The 26,617-nt window shown below is 42.5% G+C and overlaps 2 protein-coding genes across 9 annotated transcripts in view; one reads left to right on the forward strand and one right to left on the reverse strand.

The window, feature by feature from the left end:
* Positions 1-1,437: 1,437 nt before the first annotated feature.
* On the forward strand, positions 1,438-21,767 carry kif9 (kinesin family member 9). Of its 3 annotated transcripts, none has more exons than XM_034108696.2 (21): positions 1,438-1,796; positions 3,167-3,338; positions 3,476-3,582; positions 4,246-4,413; positions 5,317-5,400; positions 5,513-5,605; positions 5,828-5,975; positions 6,083-6,147; positions 6,233-6,310; positions 6,461-6,529; positions 6,756-6,860; positions 6,952-7,007; positions 7,115-7,202; positions 12,969-13,090; positions 13,265-13,444; positions 13,544-13,752; positions 15,286-15,438; positions 15,544-15,623; positions 15,729-15,806; positions 15,967-16,054; positions 20,290-21,767. In XM_034108696.2, exons 1-20 carry the CDS (start codon positions 1,701-1,703, stop codon positions 16,048-16,050), a joined length of 2,235 nt encoding a protein of 744 aa, XP_033964587.1. In that variant the 5' UTR covers positions 1,438-1,700; the 3' UTR covers positions 16,051-16,054; positions 20,290-21,767. The 3 variants fall into 3 exon arrangements, with proteins under 3 accessions (XP_033964587.1, XP_033964584.1, XP_033964586.1); XM_034108693.2 differs by having other exon boundaries at positions 4,183-4,413; positions 20,290-21,766; XM_034108695.2 differs by lacking the exon at positions 20,290-21,767 and adding an exon at positions 20,177-20,258 and having other exon boundaries at positions 4,183-4,413.
* Positions 16,174-26,617, reverse strand: part of scrib (scribble planar cell polarity protein) — an 80,336-nt gene continuing 69,892 nt past the window's right edge. For 2 of the 6 annotated variants that reach the window (XM_034108687.2, XM_034108690.1), the window contains 11 exons: positions 26,552-26,602; positions 25,532-25,691; positions 25,207-25,426; positions 25,041-25,130; positions 24,772-24,954; positions 23,585-23,731; positions 22,926-23,065; positions 22,337-22,374; positions 21,784-21,858; positions 20,184-20,238; positions 16,174-18,031 (listed from right to left, as the gene is read on the reverse strand). In XM_034108687.2, coding sequence (XP_033964578.1) covers positions 17,895-18,031; positions 20,184-20,238; positions 21,784-21,858; positions 22,337-22,374; positions 22,926-23,065; positions 23,585-23,731; positions 24,772-24,954; positions 25,041-25,130; positions 25,207-25,426; positions 25,532-25,691; positions 26,552-26,602 — 1,296 coding nt within the window. In that variant the 3' untranslated portion in view covers positions 16,174-17,894. Of the gene's footprint in view, positions 18,032-20,183; positions 20,239-21,783; positions 21,859-22,336; positions 22,375-22,925; positions 23,066-23,584; positions 23,732-24,771; positions 24,955-25,040; positions 25,131-25,206; positions 25,427-25,531; positions 25,692-26,052; positions 26,215-26,551; positions 26,603-26,617 lie in introns of all 6 variants that reach the window. The other 4 variants (XM_034108692.2, XM_034108691.2, XM_034108686.2 and 1 more) reach the window with 3 other exon arrangements.

The following is a 26,617-nucleotide window of genomic DNA, read 5'->3' on the forward strand; positions in this document are numbered from 1 at the left end:
ATTCGTAATTGAGGATATTTGGGCCAGCTGCTCGTTATTTCTGAGTTTACTTGCCAGCAGGGAGCTCGGTCTACTTCCATCTAGATATTCTATGTTTCTTACCCTATGAATCAGAAATGTAGCTCTCTTGGTAAGTAGCGCATTGAGTTCAGCTTTAACTTTGCATACTGCTATTTCTTTATCTGAATTATAATGTTCCTGTAGTTCACTAATCAGTGATGATAATGTACATTCTACTGTAGATCCACGATTGTCTTGAGCTCTTCCCTATTTCGGGCTGAGGAGTACGCTATGGCGTTGCCTCGAACATACTGTAACCTTTTACAGCGTTCCATACATGCCTAACATCTTTAACTGAATTATAATTAAACAATATAAACTCTCTCAAGCCGATTTTAAGCTGTTGACAGTATTGTGAATCTTGTAATAATGTTAAATTGAATCTCCATCTTGCAGCTCGATTGTTCTCCTTAGAAAAAATGTGGATACATTGGCGTGGTGGTCTGATATTGACATATGTGATATTTCAGTATTTTGAACAAAATCTACAAGTTCAGAGGAGATTAAAATATAGTCTATCCTTGAAAAGAAAGTAAACTCTTTTGATATTCGCCTTACTCTCCATATATCTACCAACGCATAATTATTTAGTGTATACTTAATGCTAGGTTGGCTGATGAATTGCTTTGGGTATTCCTTGATCTATCTAACAATGGATTAATTACAGCATTCATATCACCACCAATAATAATGTCATAATTGGTCATTTCAGAAATTACTTTTGAAAGTGATTCAAATAACGTAGGTTCATATAAGTTAGGTGCATAGCTTGCTATTAAAGCTATCTTTCTATTGCAAATGACTCCTTGAAGATAAGCAATTCTTCCTTCTTGATCTTGACCTTTGTTAACACAATGTGTCATTTTAAATTGTTGCGAATTAAAATGATTACTCCTTTTAGTTTTACTGTTTGAAGACGAATAAGCCACAACTTTTTAAATATTATTCCCAACTTTATGAATATCTTCAGATAATATGTGGGTTTCTTGAAAAAATGCAATATCAGCCTTTTTTCTACCCAAGACATCTTGTAATCTTTAGATTGGAGTTAAGACCACCTACGTTTAGTGAGAGAACAACTAATCTAGTCATGTGTATCCAACCAAATATACTTTGTGGACTTAGTTATGCATATTTTAACGTAATTTACAATGTTATATCAAACCCTGATTTCTATTTGGCAAGATTACCTCCCTTCCCTTAATTCCCAACTTTCCTCCCTTCTCCTCACCCCAAACAAAAAACAAAAAGAGGGCCAATGAAATAATAATATGCAATATCAGCAGATAAATCATAATTTCCCTCTTTAGACTCCTACAACTCCGCTCCATTCAGCAGAGCTGTGGCACGGAGAGCAGTAAGCACGCGACAAAATCGATGTAGCTGAGGTTGCACTGGCGCCGCTCTGCCTCTGCGCGCGCACAGGAGTTGCCATGACGCTGAATGGAAACCACAGAAGGTGAACAGAGGAGATGTACTGTAGCTGATAAAGTGAGCTAAAATGAGCAATTCTTACCTGATAAGACCTGATTCTTTTAGTTCAGGTGGATTTAGTTAAAAATATCCGCGAGTCTGACGCAGGTTTAAAGGCACTCAACTTGAGTTTTGTAGTGTTGTCGTCGTGTTTCTGTTGAGGGGATATGAAGGCTCACAGCGGTGAGGTCGGAGTGTATGTCCGGATCAGACCAACGGCGAACTTCTCCCAAGACATTATTGAATGTCTTCCTGACGGACAGGTAAACCACATTTTAGTCGGAATTAAAGTTTATTTAACTTCCCGTTGATTTTTTTTTTTTTTTTTTATATATATTTGTATTGAGGTTAAAAATGTAACTTCAAACTATATTTTCCCAGCAAGCATGATTCTGGTTGTTTGCAAGTCAATCACGTGAAGCCGGCTAATTTAAACCGGTTGACGTTAATTCGGTAAATCCAAATAAAACGATAGTCTTATTAGCTAGGGTTTATTGGGGCCAAACCACAACTTTCACAAATATAACCACAGTAACTTTTGCCTTAGAGGCCTTTTTATGTCAGTCATAACACCAATGCCGATGTGTCAAAGCAAAAAAGGGTACAGGTGCAATCACTTTAATGAATGATGGCACCAATTCATAATGCTAGGTGTCAAGTTCCAAGGTCCTGATAAGTGCCTGTTGTTATGCATGATGCTTAGCAAGCAATTTAATGTAGGAAAGCATTCCATCACTGTTTTACTAGGAGCTGTTCCTGTCTTTCTATGACAACATTTCTAAAGTTATACTGAGTCAGTATGTTGCGTAAGGTAGTTGCTTTATTCATTTGCAACTGGTTTAATGTTTGTTTGTTTAATCGCTCAATCATTCATTGTTATGTTAGGCGCTAATGCCACTGGTTCCATCTCAGATATTCAAAAATAAAGGTTTCAAGGTAAAACATTGTATAGTGAATGCAATATCTCTAGTTTTTGGACTGTTGGTTAGGCAAAACAAGCCATTTCAAGACACCATGGCATTTTATAGACCAACCAACTAATTGAAAATGGATAAAACAACCGATTCATTTTGATGTTAATGACATTAACTATTGGTTGCAGCCCTGGATGCTCAACACACACAGTCGGTTGCTAGTTGGATATACACCCATTTGAAACTACTGCAGTCTTTTCTAACAATACTGCTATTAAGCCTGACTTCATTAATAATTGGTATTTCATTTGGCACTTCATCTTGTTTTCCTTACATTTGAAACCTCTATAAATGTTGTGGCATAATTTCATGGAGTTAATAATAATAATAATAATTATATGGACAATCTTGCACTAATATTTATTTTTGTACATTCGATGGACAATCTGCACTAATGTACATTCTCAAAATATTGAAGTGCCTCTTATTTTGTATGACTGTGTTTTTATTTAGGTCTAAATGTGTCTTTGATTGTATATATGTATATACATACATATTTGCACACATTTTTATATTCTATATACATTTGTTTTTATATTCGGGATTGTGGGAAACAGTATTTCGATCTCTGTTTGTACACACAAACTGGAAGATTGACATTAAAGTTAACTTTAACTTTTGATTTAGTTTGGTACACTCAAAACTTTTATTATGTTAAGACAGTGAATATTCATCACAAGAAAGACACCAAGAAGCCCCTCTGCTCCAGAAAGATTCAGCGGAGTTCCTGGTCATTCCGACTGGAGGGCGTCCTGCAGGATGTATCCCAGGAAGAGGTGTACACCAGAGTTTGCAGACGGGTGGTGCTGGGAGCACTGGATGGCTATAATGGTAAATCTGTTAATCTACATAAAACTGTGTTATGTGTAGTCGAGAGTTTATACCTGATAAGCAAGTTTAATGCATCATTTTTTCTTTATTGAGCCAGAGAACAACACGGTCTAATAAACTCCCTGTGTGTCTTTCAGGCACTGTGCTGTGTTTTGGGCAGACGGGTGCAGGAAAGACATACACCATGACAGGCTCCACAGAATCATACAAGCAGAGAGGCATCATTCCTCGGGCCATTCAGGAGGTAACTCGCACTATGTGAAAGTGCATCTGAAACATCCTGACTGCTCCACTTAAACCAGGGGTGTCCAAACTACAGCCCGGGGGCCATTTTGAATCAGCCCTCAGCAGATTAAAAAACTATAATGAAATATGGCCCACAAATTAAACTTGTGCATGTCTTGTATTGTACATCTTAAATATATATGTGACATAACATATATTACACAGTAGTATTCATGTGTTAATGAGCCCATTTTTCAAAGTAATACAGTCAATTAAAGTAGAATTCTTTTTTTTGTTGAAAAGTTGTTAAGAAAAAAGCCCAATAACTTATGTGTATAACAAGCTTGAAATATACCCTTCCTATTTCCCCTTATTGTAATCAATCTGAGGCTCCTGTTTTAAGGGATGAGCTGCTACAAAACAAATGAAGCCCTCTGGAGAGCTGGGATGTATAGGCAGTTTTTTCTTAAGGCATATTCAAGTAACAAGCATAATTTACCTACATTTCATTGATTTTACTAACTTATAACTTTACTTATGAGGCAATATACCTCAACTTTAGTATGTGGCCCTCGGTGAAAAAAGTTTGGGCACCCCTGACCTCTCATATGGTATTCAGGTGTTTCAGGAGGTGCAGAAAAGGACTGAGCACACTTTCTCTGTATACCTGTCCTACTTGGAGATCTACAATGAGACCCTGGTGGACCTGCTGGCCTCGTTGCAAAGCGCAGCACACCCCAGTCCACGTAGTATGGTGATTAGTGAGGAGCCAGGCAGCGGAGTGTTCATCAGAGGTCTGTCCCTTCACCCGGTCCACAGTGAGGAGGAGGCTCTGAACCTGCTGTTCGAGGTGCATGTCTTCATTTGACCAGCAAACACAAAATGACATTGTTTTAATGTTTTAAACTGTTGATCCATAGGTCAAGTAGCATTTTTTTTTTATAACAGTACGTCCACACGGCAGCGTTGCGTTCTTCAACGGAGACGCTTCCCATTCACTTTGAATGGGGTGACGTCACGCATTGCCGAACTGCATTGTGTTTCCGTTGCGTCGCTTTGCCTCCGTTGTTCGCTTCGAAAGTTGAGAAAAGACACTTTTCAAGCGTCGACGGAAGCGCCAGCCAATCAAATCATATGCCAGTACAAGCTCTAGCCAATCAAACTGCGTGCTTTTGTGATTGGTTGTTGGTCGCACGCCACACACACCCACCGGCAAGCTTCAACGCGATGCTGCCATGTGGACATACCGTAACGCAGCGTCCACACGGCGGCGTGCGTTGAAGCTTGCCGGTGGGCGTGTCTGAAACTCGACCAACAACCAATCACATAAATCTCCCGCCCCGGACACACAAGCACGCAGTTTGATTGGCTAGAGCTTGTACTGACATATGATTTGATTGGCTGGCACTTCCGTCGAAGCTTCAAAAGTTGAACATGGCTCAACTTTTGAAGCGAGCAACGCTAGCAAAGCGAAGCAACGGAACCACAATGCAGTTCGGCAAAGCGTGACGTCACCCCATTCAAAGTGAATGGGAAGAAGCGTTGAAGCTTCAACGCACGCCGCCGTGTTTCCACTGAACACATGACCACAGCAAAACATTTGAAAGTGTATTACTATTAACTAGTATTTCATTCTATTTTAATCCTATTTTTTATGCAGTTGTTTGAATGGGTTTTTGATGGTGGGAGCTGTATATTTTGTATACCACATTTTATAATTGACCCTTCACAAAACTGTTTTCTCTTTGTTCAGGGTGAGATGAATCGCGTTATTGGATCTCATGCCTTGAACAGGAACTCCTCCAGGTCCCACTGTATCTTCACTTTGCATTTAGAGGTATGCCTAAAGAAATACCTTTTAATGTTTTGCTTTATTGTTTTCTGTGGTGTTTTTTTGTTTAAATATGCATACGATTTTAAGCAGAAGGAAATGTCTTTCCCATTCTCAGTCTCGCTCACGGACTCTGTCTGATGCGAAGTATGTCACCTCCAAGTTGAACCTGGTGGATTTAGCTGGGTCAGAGAGGCTGGGAAAGACTGGGGTGAGTCTGAGACTGTCTGACTTTACCAGTTCACATATTAAAATAGTTCGTTTTGCATAATATGCACGTTCTAACATGTTTCACCACTTGAATAAAGTCATGTCGAGTTGGGATTTTAGAGTCACCGAGTCTATTTCACTTTTATGAAGAATAGCTAAATGTAGTCTTTTTAGAATGATCCGTGGTCTAACTTCATGTAATGCCACCTTCCTGCTCTTCCAGTCAGAGGGTCAGATGTTCAAGGAAGCCATGTACATCAACAAGTCGTTGTCTTTCCTGGAGCAGGCCATCCTGGCCCTGGCCGACCGTCGCAGAGACCACGTTCCCTTCAGACAGACTAAACTCACTCATGCCCTCAAGGACTCATTGGGTGAGACTGCTGGCCCCTTCACTTCTAACAACGCTGTTAGCTGATATTTGATGGTCTATATGTTTTTTTCTCTGTGTACTAATACTTGAAAAACATTTATTTTTCAGGAGGGAACTGCAACACTGTGCTTGTGGCAAACATCTACGGTGAGGCGTCTCAGATAGAAGAAACAGTAAGGAGTGGAATATATTATATAATACCAAAAAATAGTAAATGATGTCATATAATCTCTGGATGATAAGAAATATCCTTTGCAGCTCTCTACACTGCGTTTTGCCAGCAGAATGAAGTGCATCCGGACAAATCCTGCTGTCAATGAACACATGGATCCAGCTGTAAGTTCACAGGCAATGACACTTACCAAAAAATATGATATGAAAACTCAGCTAGGAATCATACATTTGTATTATTTTACTACATGTTTGATATACTCTGTCAGTCATCAGAAAACAGAGTGATCTCATGAAACGTTCTGTTGTGATTAGGCTCAGATCAAGAAGCTAAAGAAGGCCGTACAGATGCTGAAAGAGGAACTGTCCTTCGGTAATACATTGGTGAGTAGAGCTATTATGAAAATTGCACGTTGTTATGTCTTTGTCAATTGTCCTGTTTTTTTATTTAGCTAATTGGCAACTTGAAAAATGAGCCTGCAGATCATTTAAAAAAGCCTACAGTAGCGGGGCAATCATAGTAATGGCATTTTGATGCCATTTGGTTTCCCAAACACATTTCAGTTGCTTCACATGAGAAGGTAAATGACTAATATTCACACTTCACTAGGTGGACCGGCCCAGCGTACTGTACGATCCGTTGTCTGAGGCCCAGCTGGCCGAGATCGACAGCCAGGTTCAGAAGTACCTGGAGGGAAGCCTGAAGGAAATCAGTGTGAGAAGATGTACAGAAACACAACAACACAACATTTTAGAATCTACACTTGAAGGCTTTAAATCTCTTTCTGCATGACATCTAATTACAGATCATAAGTGTCAGTCAGGTCCAAGCATTATTCGCCAAGTTCAAGCTGGCTGTGCAGTAAGTCTCATCTACCCTTTTGAAATCAACAACCTTAAACAAGTAGGGTTTCTTTAGATAATGTTAATAGTAAGTCATTCCACATGTTTATTTATGTCTGTGAGCAGGGGACAGGAGCAGAAGGTGAATGCTCGATTACGTCAGACCTACAACTTGGGGGAGGAAAACCAAAGAGCTGATACACCTGCTGTCAAGGTCAATCTACTTCTGCTTCACTGTTCATGCCATCTCGTGGAAATGAAGAGTTGTTGTGGGTGTTCATTTATTTACTGACAGCCTGTTTGGTAAACAATTCACTATAATTGTGCTGTGATATATTTAAGCAATAGCTCACGACAGGCCGTGGTATATGCTCATTATATCACAGCTTAGGCGCGTGGTTCAACCTCCTTAGCTGTGATATAATGAGCATATATCACGGCCTGAAGTGAGCTATTGCTTTTATAAAAACGGTTACCAAGTGTGGCAATATGAAAGAAAAATACACACTCTAATTTAAATAGTTTTTATTAGTAAATTATGTAATGATGTTCAAAATAAAATAGTCCCTCCGTTGCCTTCTGCACAAAACATAGTTGCTATGCAACAACACTAACCGCTAGCGAACATAATAGACAGAGAGCGTTGATCCATTATTTGGCTATTTATTTACATTCATTTGTATGTTGCCGTTTATTGTGCACCGACTGAAAAGCTGTCCAGCATCAGTAGAATGGCTTACGTCAGGGATGGGCAACTTTGATGGTGGTGGGGGTCACATAATTGATGTACTGGCCACCAGGGGGCCGCATATTCACTTGGAACACACACACACACAAATTCCATGTATGTGACTCTGACATCTTCAATGACATTTTACAATCTTTCAGGGAACATCCTCTAATAAGCTCACTAAGCAAATATCAGTTCACAGAAATGTTATTTAATTTACACAAGTGGCATGTTTGTATTGAACAGGTTATTTAACAGTGGAATAAAACAATTTTAAACTATTGGAAAGCACGGAAAATGTGTGTGCATTGAGATTAACCATTAAGAGGACATGAACATGAAGTCAAGAACACTAACCCAGACGTTAGTTGTCTAACTTGAACACTTGCATTCCCCTTATTCCACAATAAGGAGAATGTCAACACAGACACATGTCAACCCGCTGGCCGGTATTTGAAATCATGTACGCAACTCGCAACGGAACTAGGAAATTAATTACGTTGTTTATAAATTAATCTGAGGGCCGCAAAAAGAGGAGGTGGGGACCGCCATTTGCCCATCCCTGGCTTACGTGGTTACTTGTTGAGGTTGTTCTAGGCTGTTGCTTGGCGTGGCGAGAGTATTGCTCCACTTTCTCCGGTCCCCGAGATTCGGGCTCTGGAGAGAGCTTTCGCACCTGTGGCCACTAACGGTCATAATTTATCTGCTTTGTTTCAAGAAAGCTTTTGAATGGAGGTACTTTTCCAGTTGGCCTATACCTGCTCTTAGCTCTGCATGTCGTTGTTTAGGTGCTTTTTTTTCTGGAGATAGGCACTCCTCAATCCACTCCTCCATAGTAAGACCCCCCCGGAGGTCGAAGTTAATCTTAAATGTTTCCATTTTTTTCTTTGTAAGTTTGTTTCGTAATGGAAGAAATGTATATTTATAAAACGGACAAGTCAAATCAAGCAATATAGGTTGATAGCGTTTCTGCTGACCTTTTTGATTACATATTTGAAAACATCGTTGCTTGCTTTAAAAGTAGCACAATTCATTATGTCAAACCTTGGATAGTATCTAGATATCCCTGCCCTAATGCCAAAGGAACTGCACACTGAATATGTGTTGCCGTTTGATGTCTATGTCTGGACCGCTGCGTAAAAAGCCCGTTACTTCTCCGCTGTTTTCTTGTCCCAGTTTGAAAAGCAAACTGCAGGCAGTGACCTGCCTTGAAACCAGACTGGTGCGGATCCAGAAGGTTGTTCTGATGGAGATAACAGAAGAGTTGTTTAAAGACAGCGCGTTCAAGTGTTTTAGACAGGAAGAGACAGGCCTGTAGTTTATAACATCAGACAGGTTGAGAGTGGGTTTCTTTAGGAGAGGGTTTACTCTTGCCTCCTTGAGACTGTTTGGAAAGTGACCAGAAGTTAGAGAAGTGTTGATGAAATGGGTGAGAAACGGTAGAATATCAGGAGCGATAGTCTGAAGGAGGTTTGAAGGGATAGGGTCCAGAGGACAGGTGGTAGGGCGGGCAGAGGTAATGAGGGTAAGAACCTCACTTGGAGAGAGAGGGGAAAAGGAGGTTAGTGTGTGGGTGAAACGGACATGATTTCTCTGACCTCCAACCCTGCCTCCGCCAGCCGCTGTATGCAGGTGCTTCTGACGCAATGGTTTGTAACGCGTAGCAGTGCCAGACTCTTCACTAATGCGGGTCATCATGGACCCCAGGCTGTTCACCCCCAAGGGCTCCATGCCACACCGCATCCCCAGGCTTCACCGACTTCCTTGGATGGTGGTAGAAAGCCTTTGCTGATTCGGGCAGTGTTGATAGGTAGGCCTCGAACGAAGCTCCTCAAATATTGCCCCTCTCCTGTTCTGGCGCTCCCTGTCATTGTTGCATTTATGATTTTTCGTTTCAAGCAACAGCAAAAATAATAACAATGATGAAATAATAATAATAATAATAATAAGAACAATATAATAAGAACAACAACAATAATAATAATAATAATTAAAGCTGCAAGTAGCGTTGAGCGGGTCTTCGACGCTCCGCAGGCTGTTGTCCGCACGTCGACGTCAGGCAGATATCTCGAGGACTCGGCCGTTGGCAAACGTGGGAAGTTTCAGGCCGATCGGATAATGTATTTAGGAGTTACAGTAGTATCATAAACATTGTGTTTGATGGCGAGTGATCTGTCCCCATGGCAACGGCATTTGATGACACCCCATAATATGCTTAGTTGTGTTGAGGGCTGCATCGTTATCAAACCTGTGAAGTTTTGTGCTGTTTGGAGCATGTTAACTGGAATTATGAGAACCATGTTTCACGGCGACCATTTTGTTACCATATCAACGACATTTGAAGAAATCTCAAAACTGACACATATATGTCTGGAGGGCTTGACGGTTAGCACACATGTGACATTTGAACCCTTTTTTACCATTTACACAGGAGTTATAGCAATATCTTGCTTTACAGCAAGGAATGCGTTGCCATGGCAACCGCTTTTGAGGAAACCTCACTATTGTCATATTGAGGTGTTGAGGACCAGACCATTAACTGTCATCTGAAGTCTGGTGCAGTTTGGACCATTTTCCATTGAATTAGGACAACACCGTGTTTCATGGCAAGGGATGTGTTGTCATGGCAACGGCATATGATGACATCCCCTAATTGACATAGAGCTGTTGAGGGCCGGACCATTAATGATATTCTGAAGTCTGGTGCCATTTGGACGATTTTCCATTGAATTACAACAACACCATGTTTCATGGCGAGGGATTGTGTGCCATGGAAACGGCATATGATGACATCCCATCATTGGGGTAGAGCTGTTGAGGGCCGGACCATTAATGATAGTCTGAAGTCTGGTGCCGTTTGGACGATTTTGCATTGAATTACAACAACACCATGTTTCATGGCGAGGGATCTGTCGCCATGGCAACGGCATATGATGACATTCCATAATTGGCGTAGAGCTGTAGAGGGCCGGACCATTAGCCATCATATGAAGTCTGGTGCCGTTTGGACGATTTTCCATTGAATTACGACAACACCAGGTTTTTTGGCGAGGGATGCGTTACCATGGCAACGGCATATGATGACATCCCCTAATTGACATAGAGCTGTTGAGGGCCGGACCATCAATGATAGTCTGAAGTCTGGTGCTGTTTGGACGATTTTCCATTGAATTACGACAACACCAGGTTTTTTGGCGAGGGATGCCATGGAAACAGCATACGGTGAGATTTCAGATTTCACGTAGAGCTGTTGAAGCATGACCGGTGATATAAAAGTGAAGATTGGGGGACGATGGGACCGTGTCCATTGGATTTACAGCGACACCGTTGTTTATGGCGAAGGATCCGTGGCCATGGTAACATCAGATTTGACCTAGAGCTGTTCAGGGCCGCAGTGTTAACCATCATGTGAAGTTTGGTGGCGTTCTGAGCGTGTCAGTTTGAGTTATGACATCATCGTGTTCCATGGCGAGGGACCGCCTAGCATCGAGCGAACGCGAACTTTGGCGCCAAATAACGGCTATGCCGTGCGAATGAAAAAAACGTCCGTAATAACTTTAAATTACCCATATCTCAAGAAGCTACCCGACGAATTTCGAGCCGTACGGATAAAGTCCCTAGGAGAAGATAGATTTTGCGCGGAGGACGAAAAACGAGATAAATTGCGTTTTTCCGACACAAAATTCAAAATGGCCGACTTCCTGTACGTTATTTTATACCCCTCCAAGAGGCTTTTTGGTTCGTCTCCGCACCCTAGATATGCGTAGCGAGTTTCGTTCGTTTACGTGAAAGTTAAAGTGGGGGGAGTTTACGTTAAAAACGGAAGTGGGCGTGGCCTATGCAATTTTTGACACAAAGTTCCGGAACCAATTACATACACCCACCTCACTGTAGTCGCATGGGCTACGTACTGGCATGATTTAGGCCACTTTTAATGGTCTTTTGCCCCTCGTTTTCCCTGTTTGTTGTGGGTTTTGCATGGTTATCGCTCGCTTTGCGAGCGACTAAATTGATCGTAACGATATCAATTATGCGAGTTGGCCTATCAGCCGTCATGATTTCCGAACCTTTTCTGTGCTTTTGCCGGTCGTTTTCCCTGTTTTTGGTGTGTGACCGATTTCAATAGCGTCTTCGCCGACCTCTGGTCTCAGACCCTAATAATAGCCTGATAATAATAAAAGCTTGTAGGCTTAATGATAACAACTTTTTCGTTGCCCAGCCCTTCTGAGTGACTTGATGAGTCCGGAGAACGCGTGTTTGATCAACTCACCTGCAGAATCTCGTTTAACCACGAAAGATTGTGGAGTGAGTTTCCTCAGGCCCTCCTTTCCTCTTCTTCCGAACTACACCTGTAATGTAATGTAGGAAATGTCTACTGTAAAAACAATTTCCTTGGGGATCAATAAAGTAGCTATTATTATTGGGCTATTATTATTATTATTATTATTATTATTATTATTACCTTGTTGAGGAGGCCCCGTGGTGTGTTTGGGTCCATGGCCCGGGACTTCCTCAGGATTTCGAGGTCCTCGTTGGTGATAGCGGGATGGTGTTCAGTTTTGTCCTGCCCAGCCCTTCTGAGTGACTTGATGAGTCCGGAGAACACGTTATTTGAGGTGGTAAACTCATTGTTTTTCATCAAACACCATGCCCGACCGACATAGGTACTAATAGCGTACTGCTGGCCCTTAGTGTTTCTAACACTTCCATAAAACTGGCGAAGTAAGCTGTTCAGCTCCGTTTTGGACACTGTTCCGAAATCCACCATTTCCTCCTGGGTTTTTATGAATGCTTTGAGACATTTGACAGCCCAGGTAGTTGACGCCAATGTACTCTTGTCGTTGCGACTTTTTTTTTCCAACGCACTCAACTCGTCAGTTGAAACAGCCGCAAATCTTTCGTTGGTTTTGTGGTCTGTGTCCATGTCCAACCATTGATCAATACTGAGGCCCCCCAACAAATCAAAATTAACTTTAAAATCTGACATTTTGTAGCTACCGATTTCCAACGAGAGACAATGTATAACAGTGTAACGGCTGTGTCGCTAAACGTCGCTATGGAAACCACACGATGTAGGCTCATGGAAGTAGTTTCGGTAGGCTAGTGGCGTGTGTAGGCCACTGGATACTTTGTGATTAGGCACGTTCTATTTGATCGTTGTTTGATCATGGAATCAAACACGCCTATTGACCAATCAGAGAGCTTTCTCAAACCTATGTGTTATAGAATTGACTTTGTAAACTCTTTTAGGAGTGGGATACCAGAGGCAGCACTGAGGAAGATGAGGCTGGCAGCTTTGAGGTGTCACACAAAAACACCCAGCGCCCGAGTTCAACCAGAGCCAAAACTAAAAAGTCTAAGGACAAACAGAGGTAAGGGAACATTTAGTTTGAACTTTTTTCCTCCGATGACTGATTCTGATCGTCTTTTTAAAGTATTCAAAGATAATAAGTACATATATTTGTCACTTTCAACCCTGATAAGTTTGCATGCCTGGATTTAAACACACCACTTTTCCTAATGACGCACTCAATGTGATTATCCAGCCAAAGCAAGAGACAAGGAGAGGAGAGTCCGCTCTCTAAGAAGCGTTCAGACTCTGCCTCCAAACCAAAGCTGAATTCTGTCCAGAGCCCCGAAAGGGAACAGGAGTTACAGGAACCAGACACGGAGAGCCAGGAACCACAGGAGTCACAACCAAATGGCAAAGAACCCTTTCACCCTGAGTATGTGTTTGTGCTATAAAAGGGTCAGCTCAGATATCGTTGGTAGTCCTACACAGTAAATGTAATGTGATGTTTTATACCATTGCTGTCTCTGCCCAGCTCTACTCTTACCAAAGCGGAAGCCTTTGATGATTTTAAAATGGGCAGAGGCAGCAAGCTAAATCGCATCCTTCAGGAGAACAAGGCCGTGCTACTGGAGCGCCGCAGTCTTCATTGGCAGCTAACTGACAAGGTCAACGCTGTGAAGAGAGAGATCGACTGCACCGCGGCCACCATGCAGCAGTACAGGGAGACGAGAGGAGGCAAAGGTACTTCAAATGTTTGGATCATTACATGACCCTTTGATTTACTTTATTTTGGCTTTTTTATTAAAGGGCCCATGTCATGCTTTTCCGGTTATTACCCGTCCCCTTGTGTGATATGAAGGTTTTTATGCATGTAAACGGTCTGCAGGGTCAAAAACCCTCAAAGTACACCCTGTAGCGAATAAAACTCTAACACAGAAAATACCTGTCTGTGCTGCCCCAGAACGCCTCGTTGGAGATTTCTCATTTCCCATTGTTTTCTTCCTGGGTTCTGTGACGTGTGAATACCCAAATCAACAACAAATGACCCCTTGGCTAACTAACAGGGAGTCCCCATTGAGCATAGAGCTCCCTGAACGTTGGTAATAGACGAGTTGGGATGGTGGAGAAATGCTCTCCGCAGACCCATTCTCACAGCGTTATAAACCTTTTTCTTACTCAATATCAAGCCACACTTATTGTTTTTACTTCGGCTGTGAGTGTTTGTGTGTGCTCAGGATGAGTTTCGCTTGTTCTCGCTGTATCACCGCAACGCTCGCAACGAGCCGACCAATCAGAGCACACTGGGCTCACGGGGAGGGGGCAGGGCAGGAGCTCCAACAAGCCGTTTAGGACAGAGTGAATACCTGGTGAATACACATACTTTACAGAGATGCTGTATGAGAAACCAATGTGAGTTTGGAAAATTGCACAATTTAAATCTATTCTAGTATACCTCAACAATATATATAGACATTTGTATTGATTGGGATAAACCCCTTGAGATGCATCATCTCGTTTTCAAGGGGTCCCTTGAAAATGGGGAAATATGATCAGTAGAAATGGCCATGACATGGGACCTTTAAATACTATTTATGACCTACTATATTATATTTTTCTGATAGTTCCCCCTACTATTCGAAGACCTATTTTCAACATACTATACAAAGATCTTTTAAAAAATATTTTTGTATGTTATGACAGATTAAACTATGTTTTTTTCTTGATATTTTTAATTATTGAAAAAATGCATAAAAAGCATGGTATTTTATGTGGGAATAAGGCACGGTATAGTAGTGTAGTATGTCGTTAAAAAGGACAGGAAAGTCGTCATATAGCATGTTGAAAAATATGACAAACTTTCATTACCTTTTTTGACCTACTACACAATGTATTTTTCTTTTACAGTATGTATTATAATACGACCTTTTTAACAACATACATGTTGTATACATTAACAACATGCTATGACTATTTAGCATGTATATTCTTCTGATATTTTTTGACAAACTATAATATGTTTGACATTTTTAAGTATGATATTTTTTCTGATGTTTTTCAACATTCTATACAGCAATCACATGTTGATGATATACTGGGAATGTAAACTATACCAGGGGTTCATTACGTATTAATGACAATTTAGAGAGCCAACACAAAAAACTGCACACATCAAACCAAATCATTCACCTTCCTGAATTGCAGAGTTCTCTTATTTAAATTGATAATATTTGCTTAGATAAGCATTAAGGACTTATTTTAATTTGTTGTATGAAGGTCGGTATTCGGAGCCAGATGACACCTTATTGAACCAGCTCAGAGAGCTGAAGGCCCTGTACCGGCAGAGATATGAGGTGCTGAACGACATCAAGGCAGAAATCAACTACTGTCAGCACCTGGTGGATCAGTGCAGGGTGCGCCTGCTATCTGGTCAGTTCTCTAAATATCTTTATCAACTTCTTACATGGCACAGCTCAGAGCTTTCATAGGTGCTTCAAAACCTCATACATACTCAATTGCTTGTTTGTGTCCCAGAGTTTGAGAAGTGGTATAAAAAGTATTTCCTGGTACCCGAGGAGGATCTGGAGACATCTATGGATAACACCCTTGATCAAGTGAGTCTTTCTGAGGTCAAAACTATGTAATGCTTCTGGTAGTATTCCATAAACAAACTAAGTAAAATATATAACTAAATGTTGGTTCTGACTTGTTAATATCAGTGTGATGATAACCAGCTTCCTCCTGAGAGCTCCAGCTCTGAGTCCTTCCACAACGCCCGCTACAGAATGCTGAGAAGGGTGGGTTTGAACGACTTATTTCATTAAATTATATTACAAGAATAGTGATAGAGGTCTGTGTTTACACCAATCACCTTTGTGTAGCCTCCATCCAGAGTTAAGTAGAGATATGATTATCAACAATGTGCAGAAAGTGTAACCTTTAGTAATGTCTCCGCAGAGGAACACCCGGTCGCTGTGCGTCACTCCAGAGCAGAGGAGCTCGTCTTCAGGGTCCGGACAGAGAACACTTCCCCCCCGTTAGCTAAGTGAGTTTATGTAAAAACTACATTTTGGTGAGCTATGGTCTCCACATCTTCTTTTCTCTTGGAGTCTTTCTTCATTCAATCAGTGCATTAATCAAGCAAAAAAGACTCTACACAACAGATCAGCTTCTTAAATGAAAAGTAAAATTTATTATTCCTGAACCACAAAATAGACTTCTTTGGTTGTACAAATTCACTAGTTACAGTCTTGTGAGCTCTAACCCTTGACCCTAGAACTTCTGACCCTTTCCCTCTGACATATTTGCAAGTAAAAGTCCCAAAAAAGGACTCGAGACAAAAGAATAAACACAACAACTTGAAACACTGCATTAATGTAGTGAAACCCATCTGAAAAAAAAGAATTACCTACTGCAAGTAAAAAAAAGAAGATATCAACCATTGCAAATGTTATCAAACAAACTGAATTTCAGTCAGTGAGAGCAACATGGAAAGCTATGATTAAAAGACCCTACTTTAAATTAAAACAATGCTACTATGCTGTGATTCTGCAAAAATACCCATCAGATACATAAACTGACAGCATGTGGAGCAGTGAACTGAACAATGTCTTGAGGGGGATTTCTAATTGCTTCTGACCCCCGCAGCTCTTCCATTAACAAACCAATATACATGCAGAGAGCATCCCAGCACCAAGCCTGTAAGACTCACTCAGTTTCAACCCGACGTTTGCTTTCCTTTCAGTATTTGTACATTATTCACACAATAATAAAATGATTTTTCAGTGGCGTCAGATTTAAATAGACAGAAAAAATAAAACACCTGCTACCTTCACATCACTCTGGAATACCTCCAGATAATTAAGGATACAAATGATTCACATTGCAAGATAAAAAAATAAGACCCTAAACAGGGCAGGGTGAGTACCGTTAATTATTAAATGATACTTGGTTCCAAACGTGTGATATGTTTATCTGTAAAAACTGCCCGCTTAGTGTAGTCAGATTCTCTCAATGGGGAATGTAACAATCACAGGTATGACCAACTACCGTGAGCAACAGATATCAAGAGATCTAATTATTGATATGCTTCTCTAAAAATGTGAATTCATAAGTGTACATAAAGTGAAATGAATTAGTTTAGTATTTAAAGATACATTACGATAACCATCAGTCATGCACTCCCAAAAGCAAAGGAGGTTAAAACAGAGGGCCTTTCAATTTGAGTAAAACGCTAAAAACAATAAATTACTTAAGATATATGTTCTTTAAAAGCTGATAGGTGGCAGTGCATAAAGATATGTATTGTTTTTGTGTTTTTAAAAAGCTCTCCACAATTTGTGACTGAAGGTAGCAGGATGTTCCCTCAATTAATATATACACTCCTGTCCGAGTCTCTAGAAACCCCTGACATTTTTACAATCTAGTCACTGAAAGGCTAAAAATATCATTCAACAAGTTAGTATAGCTATGACCCATTTCTTTTCTCTTCCAGTATGTTCTTTTTAAACAGCAAAATCGTTAGAGGTGCAAAAATAAAAAAAATAAAAACTTCGGCCGCTTCCTTTTTAAAATAGATAAGCTTCTACTTGGTAAACCGAGTGTACAACAACAACAAAAAGAGAATGGTCTGTAAGTAGCGACAGCTAGCTAACCACACTACAGGGTTGTTACCCTGTAGGGACTGCTCAGCAACCTGCCATCCACAGACTGGCAGCAGGATATGAGTGTCGTCTCTGCAGTGGTTATATATGGGAGAGGAAATCTCGCTCTACTGTGTAGTGTTTAGTGACTCTGTGTTCCACAGTGCATCTTAGTGTGTGTGTGTGTGTGTGTGTGTGTGTGCGCGCACATCATGTCGTGGGCTCTCTCCTCTCAGTGAGCCGTTACGTGGGCACGGCGGTCTCCAGGCTGCGGCGGCCCTGCCTCAGTTTGCGCTTGTTGCTGTACAGGGCCATCTCCCCCAGGGCCGAGGTGGCAGGCAGCGGGGGGGGCACCTCAGCCTCAGGGCTCACAGCGGGAACTAGACAAAAAAACAAGAACAACTTTAGTCATCATATCTATCGAGCGTCTGCAGTTCAGCTTCTCTATACAACTATCACTCCCCAGCGGCAGCTGCAGACTAAGGGAAGAAAGACGAAGACAACTGGAAAGAAGATCCCTGTGGAGCGTTAGAATGAGGAGCAAAGTGGGGGAGCCCTGAAACCTGCGCAGGAAGCCCCACATTCACATCAGCAGCTGGAAACAAGCAAAAGTCTTTAGCAGCTGATTTAAACCCTCCACCTCAAGATCTAATTGGCAATACCTTATCAAGAAACGTTTGTTACAAACTGTGATTTCATGTTGGGGTTCTCCAGTAAGTGGATTTCTTGGCTATGTAAATACACTTAACTGGGTTTATTATTGGCATGTGCATGATAAAGCCTTCAGACAGGAAAGAATGCTGCCAGCAGAGGGGATGCTAAAATGCTTACAATCAAGTGTCTAGATACAATTCCCTGTATGAGTTTGCAGATTGGAGAGAAGTAGTTCATGTGAAACAACAGCAAGATCGATAGAAATGGTGAATTACTGAGTTTATGCACTTTAATGAAGTTGTCTACAGTATATTCGGCAAAAATAAACATAAATGATCGTGGTGAAGATGATGATTAAATTAGGATTAAAAATCGGCAGTGAGAGCTGCTGAATTTCCTCCCGTCGGATGTGATATAAAAACAAATCGATTATTGTTGTAGTTGTAAACTCAAGTGGATTAAACTACATTTATTAGTGCTTTCATGTCAATTCGGCGAACATATGATACATTAAATGATCGTGAGGATGATGATTAAAAATTGTTTGTTTGATGCTTTTTGTAGTTATAGTACACCAACATGCATTAAACGTGTGTTTTTTTTACCACAATGTTGGGGAAATTAATGGATAAAATGCACGGATTATGATTATTATTATTCCCACTCCGATCGGGACACTAGGTCCACCGTTTCCCTGCAGCGAGGCTCCCCCCATTGGGGATGAATCCCGATGGGCCGGTCGGATAAGTCACTAGCACATCCCCCACTCCCCCCGTTGAAATGTACTAGCGGTACAGAAGTGGGCCGGTCGAGAGTCCCGGGATGATTGTTAGTCCCAGTCCACCACTGGCTACATGACCGTATGATCGCCCATATTGACGCACCTCATTCCTAAACTTCTAACAGATACAACATAAACCGATCCTTCAGCCTCATGAGCTCTCAGACACGTTCAAAATGAAACTGTCATCGCTGTCTGAGCTTGCTGCTGTGTGCGCCGTCGTACGTTTACATGCAGATGCTGGGATCCTGAACGGTGCAGCTGGAGCGCTGTGCCCACAATGACGTCACACATCATTTGGCGGGACTTGAAGAATCCGCGAGAAGATCCAGAATATGAATTGGAGATTTATGGTTATCAAAGTACAAATATCCCAAATCAGTTCAGTAACGGTTTCAAAGGGACAATATTTACTAAAATTGATGGGTTTAGATGATGGGTGAAACCCGTGTCACAGGCTCTTTAAGTAAAAGCCCCTACTTCCATGCAATATGCAAACTCATTCAGGCAGTTACAATAAAGGAGGTGTCGAGTAACAGAAAGGACATACTGACATCTATGAATGTGTCCTCATGTTCAAAAATAATTCAGAGCGACACTGACATGTGTACGGTAAGAAAAATCAGTCACCACTACAATAGTTAAAGTCAGCTGACTAACCTGGTTTGCATGTAAACATAATAATAAAACCACCCAAAGCTTCCTAGTAACTATGTTCCTATAACTAATTAGATCAACAAATCCATGCACATCTGGGTCGTGGTTAGACTGAGGTCATTAGTTTAAACAGGAAGTCTGATCCAGCATCAGATGTGAAGGGCAGCAGCAAGCGAAGCACACCCTTCTTAACACCTGAACCACAGTGTTAGGCCACACAACTGGCATGTTAGAGTATAAATGCACACATCTCATAGATAGTCACACACACACGATCCTACCAATAGGAGCTGCTTATCCCAGGTAGTCACCTGAATGAAAGGGAATAGAACGGGTAATAAATGAGTAACTTAATGTCCACACACTGTTTCCTCACGCTCATTCCTTTCACTCAACCTGTTTTTGTTTCATTTGACTGACTGCATATCTGCAGTACTAACCTGGGTTGCTAGAGCCGTCGTCGATGAACTGCAGCTCTTCCACTGCGTCAGGGGACTGGAAGAGAGAGGAAGACTGTCAATAACAGTGTGTGTGTGTGTGTGTCAGTCACCTGTATCCCAGGGGAAGCCATCACCATGTCAACACTACGCGCTCCCAGTCTGTCAGAGCACCTCTGCTCCACCACTCCCCAGGAGAGATAGCCATGTTAAGGGAAAAGGAGGTTATGTTAGGTCATCAGGTCCGGGGGTTGTTGTGTGGCAAACACAAAGAGACAGCCAACAGTGCAGCACCAACAAGAGTCACCAACGCACAACAGGAAACTTGTCACAATGTTCAGTTGGTTTTGTGTTGATGCTATTACACATCAACACAGATCATGTTTCCCCATGTAGATCTGTGATGAAGGGTTCTTTAAATTCTACAAAGGTGTACATAACCTGCAAGAGAATCATGTGACTGCTAGCTGATCTTATCTTACAGGACACGTCAGCTGTGGGAGTCACAATATTGTATTATGAGTTAAAAATTGACACATTAAAGAAAATGACATGTTTCTTTACTCAAACTGTCTTCATCATTATTATATTATTCTGGACTGGACCAATCTGCATAATGAGTACTTTTACTTTGGTACTTTAAGTTTATTTTGATGCCAATACTTTTCTACTTTTACTTGAGTAACATTTTGAATGAAGGACTTTTACTGTAACAGAGTATTCCTACACTCTGGTACCATGTACGTCTTCCTCCTCTGCTAACAGTCACAGATACTTGACCGAGAAATGAATAAAAGCCCATTTCCAGAGACGCTCACTGCAGGATGGCCCTGCTTCACCACCCATCTCTTCTTCCACACACAGAGAAGCCCATGTCACACAGACTAACACAAAGCCTCCACCAGCAGGAGGAGAGCCAGCGCATGATAGAAAATGTGATATAGGATGATATTTCTCGGCCTGATATGCGACCCATGCGAACAGGCAGCTGATGGAAGTGACCGTGAGAGTGGATGAGATGCAGAGTTTGTGGACGTTTCCACCCCAGGAAGACATTTGGGTTACTAGGAACCAAAAACTGTCCCTGCAGCTGGTGAGTGTTAGTGTCTGTGCTTGATTAGTATGGTGAGAGACAAATGGTTACTGCTATAGATGCTATTACATTGGTGAGTGATATGTGAAAGACCAGGAAGGTAGGATGGGGGGGGGGGGGCTGATATGGTGGGTCATTTACAGAAAGTCTCTTCATTGTATTCCAGTAATGTGTGTTGCATGTTTTAAATGAAATGTGTTTTAGGTTGACTTTTAAAATCTGTCCAGGGACTACAGATGAAAAATAGCCTCTTGGCTAACTCTGGCACATTTACAGAAATGTTAATGAATGTGCACTGTCCCTGTACAAAATAAAATTGTAGAAGTAAGCGTTAGTGAGCCAATCCGTGTAGTGCAGAGCGGGAATTACTGACCAATCACGGAGCAGAAACATAAAATCGAGATGCACTGATTTCAGTTGATTAACAGAAACTAAAAGAGGGGCAGCAGGGAAAGCTGGGAGTGGGGGGTGGGGAGCCGGGGCTTCGGGAACTCAGCATGCAGCCAATACCTGGATGTCGTATACGGGTTTGGAAGAAGGAATGGCAGCAAACTGTCGGTAGTCAAACTTCTTTGACGACAGGGACTAGAAGGATAGCAAACGGGAATGAGCAGAGGTCGAGGGAGGAGAGGAGAACAAGGACAGGAGGAGGCAGGACAAAGTATAAGAAGAGAGGAGAAGGAAAATGTCAGAGGAGAGGAAAAGGGATGAGGAAATAGAAAGGGGGAGGCAGAGAGGCTAATGGGTGATTTAAACAGCCAGCTGTGGCACATGAAGGGAGAGCTGTGTGTTCTCAGCTCTGATTGGCTAGAATGACAATGAGCAAGATGGTGGATTAATGCAAATGTAATTTGATGCAAATCTACTCTCCTTTCCCAGCTTGTAAACAATCAATCTTATTCGTTTCAATTCCCAAATAAAGTTCCTTAAATTAAACTGCAGACTCACTGTTACAGCTCGGTTCAAATATCTGCTGAGTCAATATCTGCAAGTCCGCTCTAAGGACACATATTCACTTTGATAAACCTGTTAAAAGAAATTATGAAAAAAGATGAGTGCTTACCAGCCGACCCGGAGAGGTGACTCCTCGGGGACTGAGCTCTGTAAAAAGAAAACATGAAATGAAAAGTGAGACAGCCTTACAGCTTATTTGTAGGGAAGTGGGATAGGATTATTTATATTAGAGATGTCCCGATCACATGATAGGGGATCGGAGCCGATCACGTGATTTTCAAAAGATCGGAATCGGGAGAAAAAGATCGGGATTTTTTTTTTTTATATATAAAATATTTTTAGTATTTTATTTAATGTTACAAAACAAAAATGACCATGTTCACGTCTTAAAGTCGTCCTGAGGCCTTAGTTTTGGTTTAAAATTACACAACATAATGTATGTGTTGCTTTCTTTGGGCTTGTTTTCAGACCTGGTTGCTTATTTCTCTCAAATCTGGCAACAGAGTGGGCGCAGTGTCTAATAGTAGCAGTATGCATTGCATAAAGATCGGATCGGAAAAATCGGTATCGGCAGATTGTCAAAATCAAATGATCGGAATCGGATCGGGAGCAAAAAAAGGTGATCGGGACATCCCTAATTTATAGTTCTTTTTAAAACAAAAGTGAGTCAGTGGTTCACACAAGCAGCAGCTTCTTACCTTCCATAGGTGTGGGAGAGGGGGTAGGGGCGGGCGAGGGCGACTCCGTCAGCTGGTCGAGTGTCCCACGCTTCTTTCCGTCGCGAGACTTGGCGATGACCATCTGAGCTTTCAGTGCATCCTGTTCCAGAGACTTCATCCTACAGGAGGAACAACCAGCGTCAGATACATGGAAGCAGAAAACAAGGAAACAAACAGAGAGGCACACACCGCTACAGGTGGGGGCCGATCACTACTAATGTCGGGTGCTCCTTGTCCTGGTCTGCTGTCACAAACAACCAGTTTAATTCAATTTCACAAAAAAGAGGCAGGCATTCCAGGAAAAGGACTAGGCCGACCCTTTACTCACACATAGCTTGCAAACTGACTGCGGGATGTGTGTTAGTATAAATAATAGAAATCAAGAGAACAGCAAGGTGCAAATTAAAAGTGCTGCAGGGAGGAGCAGAGAAACAAAGGAGAGAGGGGGGGGACCTCGAGATGGAAACAGCAAAGACGTGCAGAAGCTTCTAGAGTCCACAGGAAGCACGGTCACTGCTTCTGCCAGTGCTTGCTTGGACCTCTCCTAACTCGGCCTCTAGCAAAATAGCCCAAAGCACCCCAGCACACCCCCACGATGCCGTGCGGTTGGCCCTGGGGGCTGTGGCCGACGAGCAGACCTGAGCTGGGAGGCTGCAGAGGAGGAGGAAGAGGTGGGGGGCTGGGGGGCCTCGTCCTGGCCCTGAGACGCCCTCACTCTGGCCTGGTAGAGCCTCTTAGCCAGGTCCTGCTCATACTGCCTAACATCATCCTCTAGGCCGCAGGGCCTGGGCCCCAGGGGGCCAGGGGGAGGGGGGGAAGACAGGAGGGAGGATAGAGGTGCACCAGGAGGGAGGAGGAATATGAGGAAGGAAGGAAAGGCATACAGACAGGAAAAGAGAAGAAAACCAAAGAATGGAGGGTAAAACACTGACACATTTAGAAGGGCCAGGAATAATATATAACCAATTTTTAGAAAAGAAAAGAAATACTAGGGATGCCAGCGATTATTCGAATATTCGTTACAGTCTCCATAATCGAATATTATTTTTAAAAATCGATTTTATTTATATATTTTTTATATATTATTTATGTATTTCTTTTTTTTTTGGCTTAGTTTCAACCAAAATATATATATGCTAATAATAGTAATAGTATTAATAATTGTAAATGGCCATTGGTCACACCACCAGTTTGTTTTACTGTAAACTTGGAGGAAGCCTGCGTGCAGAGCAGACTGCTGCTGCAGCACGCTACACACCGACCCCACCCCCACCCCCCCTCTCCCTCACACGTGCGACTAAAGATGAACAAAGCGGCAGCCGGCAGGTAAAAAGAGTTCCTCCTTGTGGAACTACTTCGAACATACAAGTCCAAAGGAAGTTAAATGCAAGCTCTGCAAAAAGACGTTGGTCTATCACAACTCAATCGATTATTATTCGCCAGGGCTGCCGAATAATCGATTTTGATCATGTTCAGTTTCTGGAAACCCTAATAAATACCCACACACAGGACAGAATGAACTGTGGACTTATGTTTAGTTTGACTGCACATAGAAAAACTGACAAACAGTTTATTAGGAAATCAGGGACAAAGGGGTCACAAACCCTTTCATCAACACACGACGTGGGCTTGATGTTTTAGTCTTAGATTCACAACATTACAAAATAACCCCTAATGTAAGGGTTCATACATTTTGTTAATAATCAACATAATATTTGGGATTTTTTCTCTTGGTCACTTTGGTGAGAATAGATAAAGCCTGTTCAAAGACCTGATGAGCCGGTACACGTTGTTAGTCAGAACGTGTTGTATGTGTTCTAATTACCGTGCTGCCCTCCACATGGCTCTCTTCTCGGCCTCCAGAGCTCGTTTCTCAGCAGGGGACAGGTCCTTGTCGGAGGCCACAGACAGCTCGGGGCTCTGCATACGGAGCCTTTCCTGGTGCCGCCGCTCTGCTTTGGCTGTGCGGATGGGGGCCGCAGAGTCCCCGGTGTACGCTGGGATCAGACTGGAGACACACAAGAGGACGTGAGGACAACGTGACAAAGACAGCAGCAAAGAGGCCTTTTAACATGTCGAGTGTGATGTAATTACCCAGTCATGGAGTTGGGTCTCTGCTCCACCCTGAAGCTGTCCTCTAGTGAGTTCCTCTGAGAATCTCCTTTACCATCAACAGAAGAAGGCCTGCATACAAAAACACCATTAGCTAAAGAAAAGATAAACACATCTAACGTAAAAATAATAATATTTCGCTTCCTACCCTGAGCTGCCACAGTAGCTGGGCGGCGTGACGTTGTAGCAGGGTGGGGTAGGGCAGTGCTGGGTGGGGGTGGACACTGGCTCCACGTTGTACTCCACTCCGTCCAGCAACACCTTGCCGGTGGCCTTCATCTGCGCCATCTGCTTTGCCAGATCCTCCTCCTCGTCCTCCTCGTCTTCATCCATCAGGTACTCCCGCGCCCGCTGCTCAAACTTCCTCTCTGTAAGAGACGCAGAAGTGTACATTTCAAAGACAGGTTCGCCGGGTTTCTTATGTTCATTCGTTTTTGGCAGGGAGTGTTCAAGGAGAAACCGTAGGAACAAACCTTCTTCTTCCCTCATTTTCTTAAGGTCATCTTCTCCAACAAGAGACACTCGAGGTTTGGGTTTTTCTGGTGTCTGCTGCTTCACGTCAATCTCAAAATACTTCTGTCTGTCCCTGAAGGAGCGCTGCTCCGGGCTGCCCCGACCACCAGGAGAGGGACTCTGAAAGAAAGATCAAGGACATACTGTTGTCATGGCACCTTCAATCTTTAGATAGAACAACGAGATGAAGACCAGTGTTTGCTGCTAATGATTGTATTGCTATTAGCATTGTTGCCCAGCCATCAAAGAGGATATCACAATAGATGCCAGAGGAAAAAGTATCATAGACCAAGAAGAAGGAAACAAATTAGCCATTAAACAGAACCCAGCACCATGAGCCGATTTACAATCAATTAACTGGCAGTCCCATCATTGAAACAACATGGCTGCCTCCCACAGTCTGAGAGCAGGGACACCACCACCGATGGAGCCAAGCACAGCCGGACAGAGAACAGGCTGCAGCAGGGGGGGCAGTGGGTACCTGCAGGTCCCAGGACGGCCTGGAGAGGCGAGGCACTGCGGCCAGGCTCAGATACTCCCGCCGGTCAGGAGAGAGGAGGGGCCTGGGGGAGCCGTGGCGGCTCAGACCAGCCCCCTCCTGACCGTCTATGACATCATCAAACACCTCGTTCATCAACTCAGGCTGAAAAGGCCACAGAGGTCGTCACCACACTGTGACGCTGAGTAACTACAGGAGGCTTCAGCTGATCCACACATTCTTTGATCTTTTTTTCTCACAGCTGCCTATTTATTATTTTCATTACACTAGCCTAGTTTCTGCTACTGGGTGAAACTGAAAACAAACTTTTAAAAACACCCTACAAATGGTCTTGAAAAACAACGCGAAGTCTACAAACCTGATCCTTCCAACTGTCTTTGAATATATTACAAGCTCCACCATTTCATACAGTTAAGAAATTAATGATAGAACCACAGACAGCTGTTCTTTTAAACTGTTTTTGTGTGATGTGTTCACTCACCTCTGGAGAAGGTTCCTTGGGGTGGAAATTGTTCCTGACACCACACTGGTCCTGTTGGGCAAAACA

This window comes from Pseudochaenichthys georgianus, chromosome 20 (genome assembly GCF_902827115.2).
Source record: "Pseudochaenichthys georgianus chromosome 20, fPseGeo1.2, whole genome shotgun sequence".
NCBI lineage: Eukaryota > Metazoa > Chordata > Actinopteri > Perciformes > Channichthyidae > Pseudochaenichthys > Pseudochaenichthys georgianus.

What these genes read in the sequence shown, in the direction of transcription:
- kif9 (XM_034108693.2), top strand. Translation starts at nt 1,701, where the DNA reads ATGAAGGCTCACAGCGGTGAGGTCGGAGTGTATGTCCGGATCAGACCA. An exon ending in AATGTCTTCCTGACGGACAG is followed by an intron (nt 1,797 to 3,166) that starts GTAAACCACATT and finishes TATTATGTTAAG; the next exon opens with ACAGTGAATATTCATCACAA. An exon ending in CGTCTCAGATAGAAGAAACA is followed by an intron (nt 6,148 to 6,232) that starts GTAAGGAGTGGA and finishes TATCCTTTGCAG; the next exon opens with CTCTCTACACTGCGTTTTGC.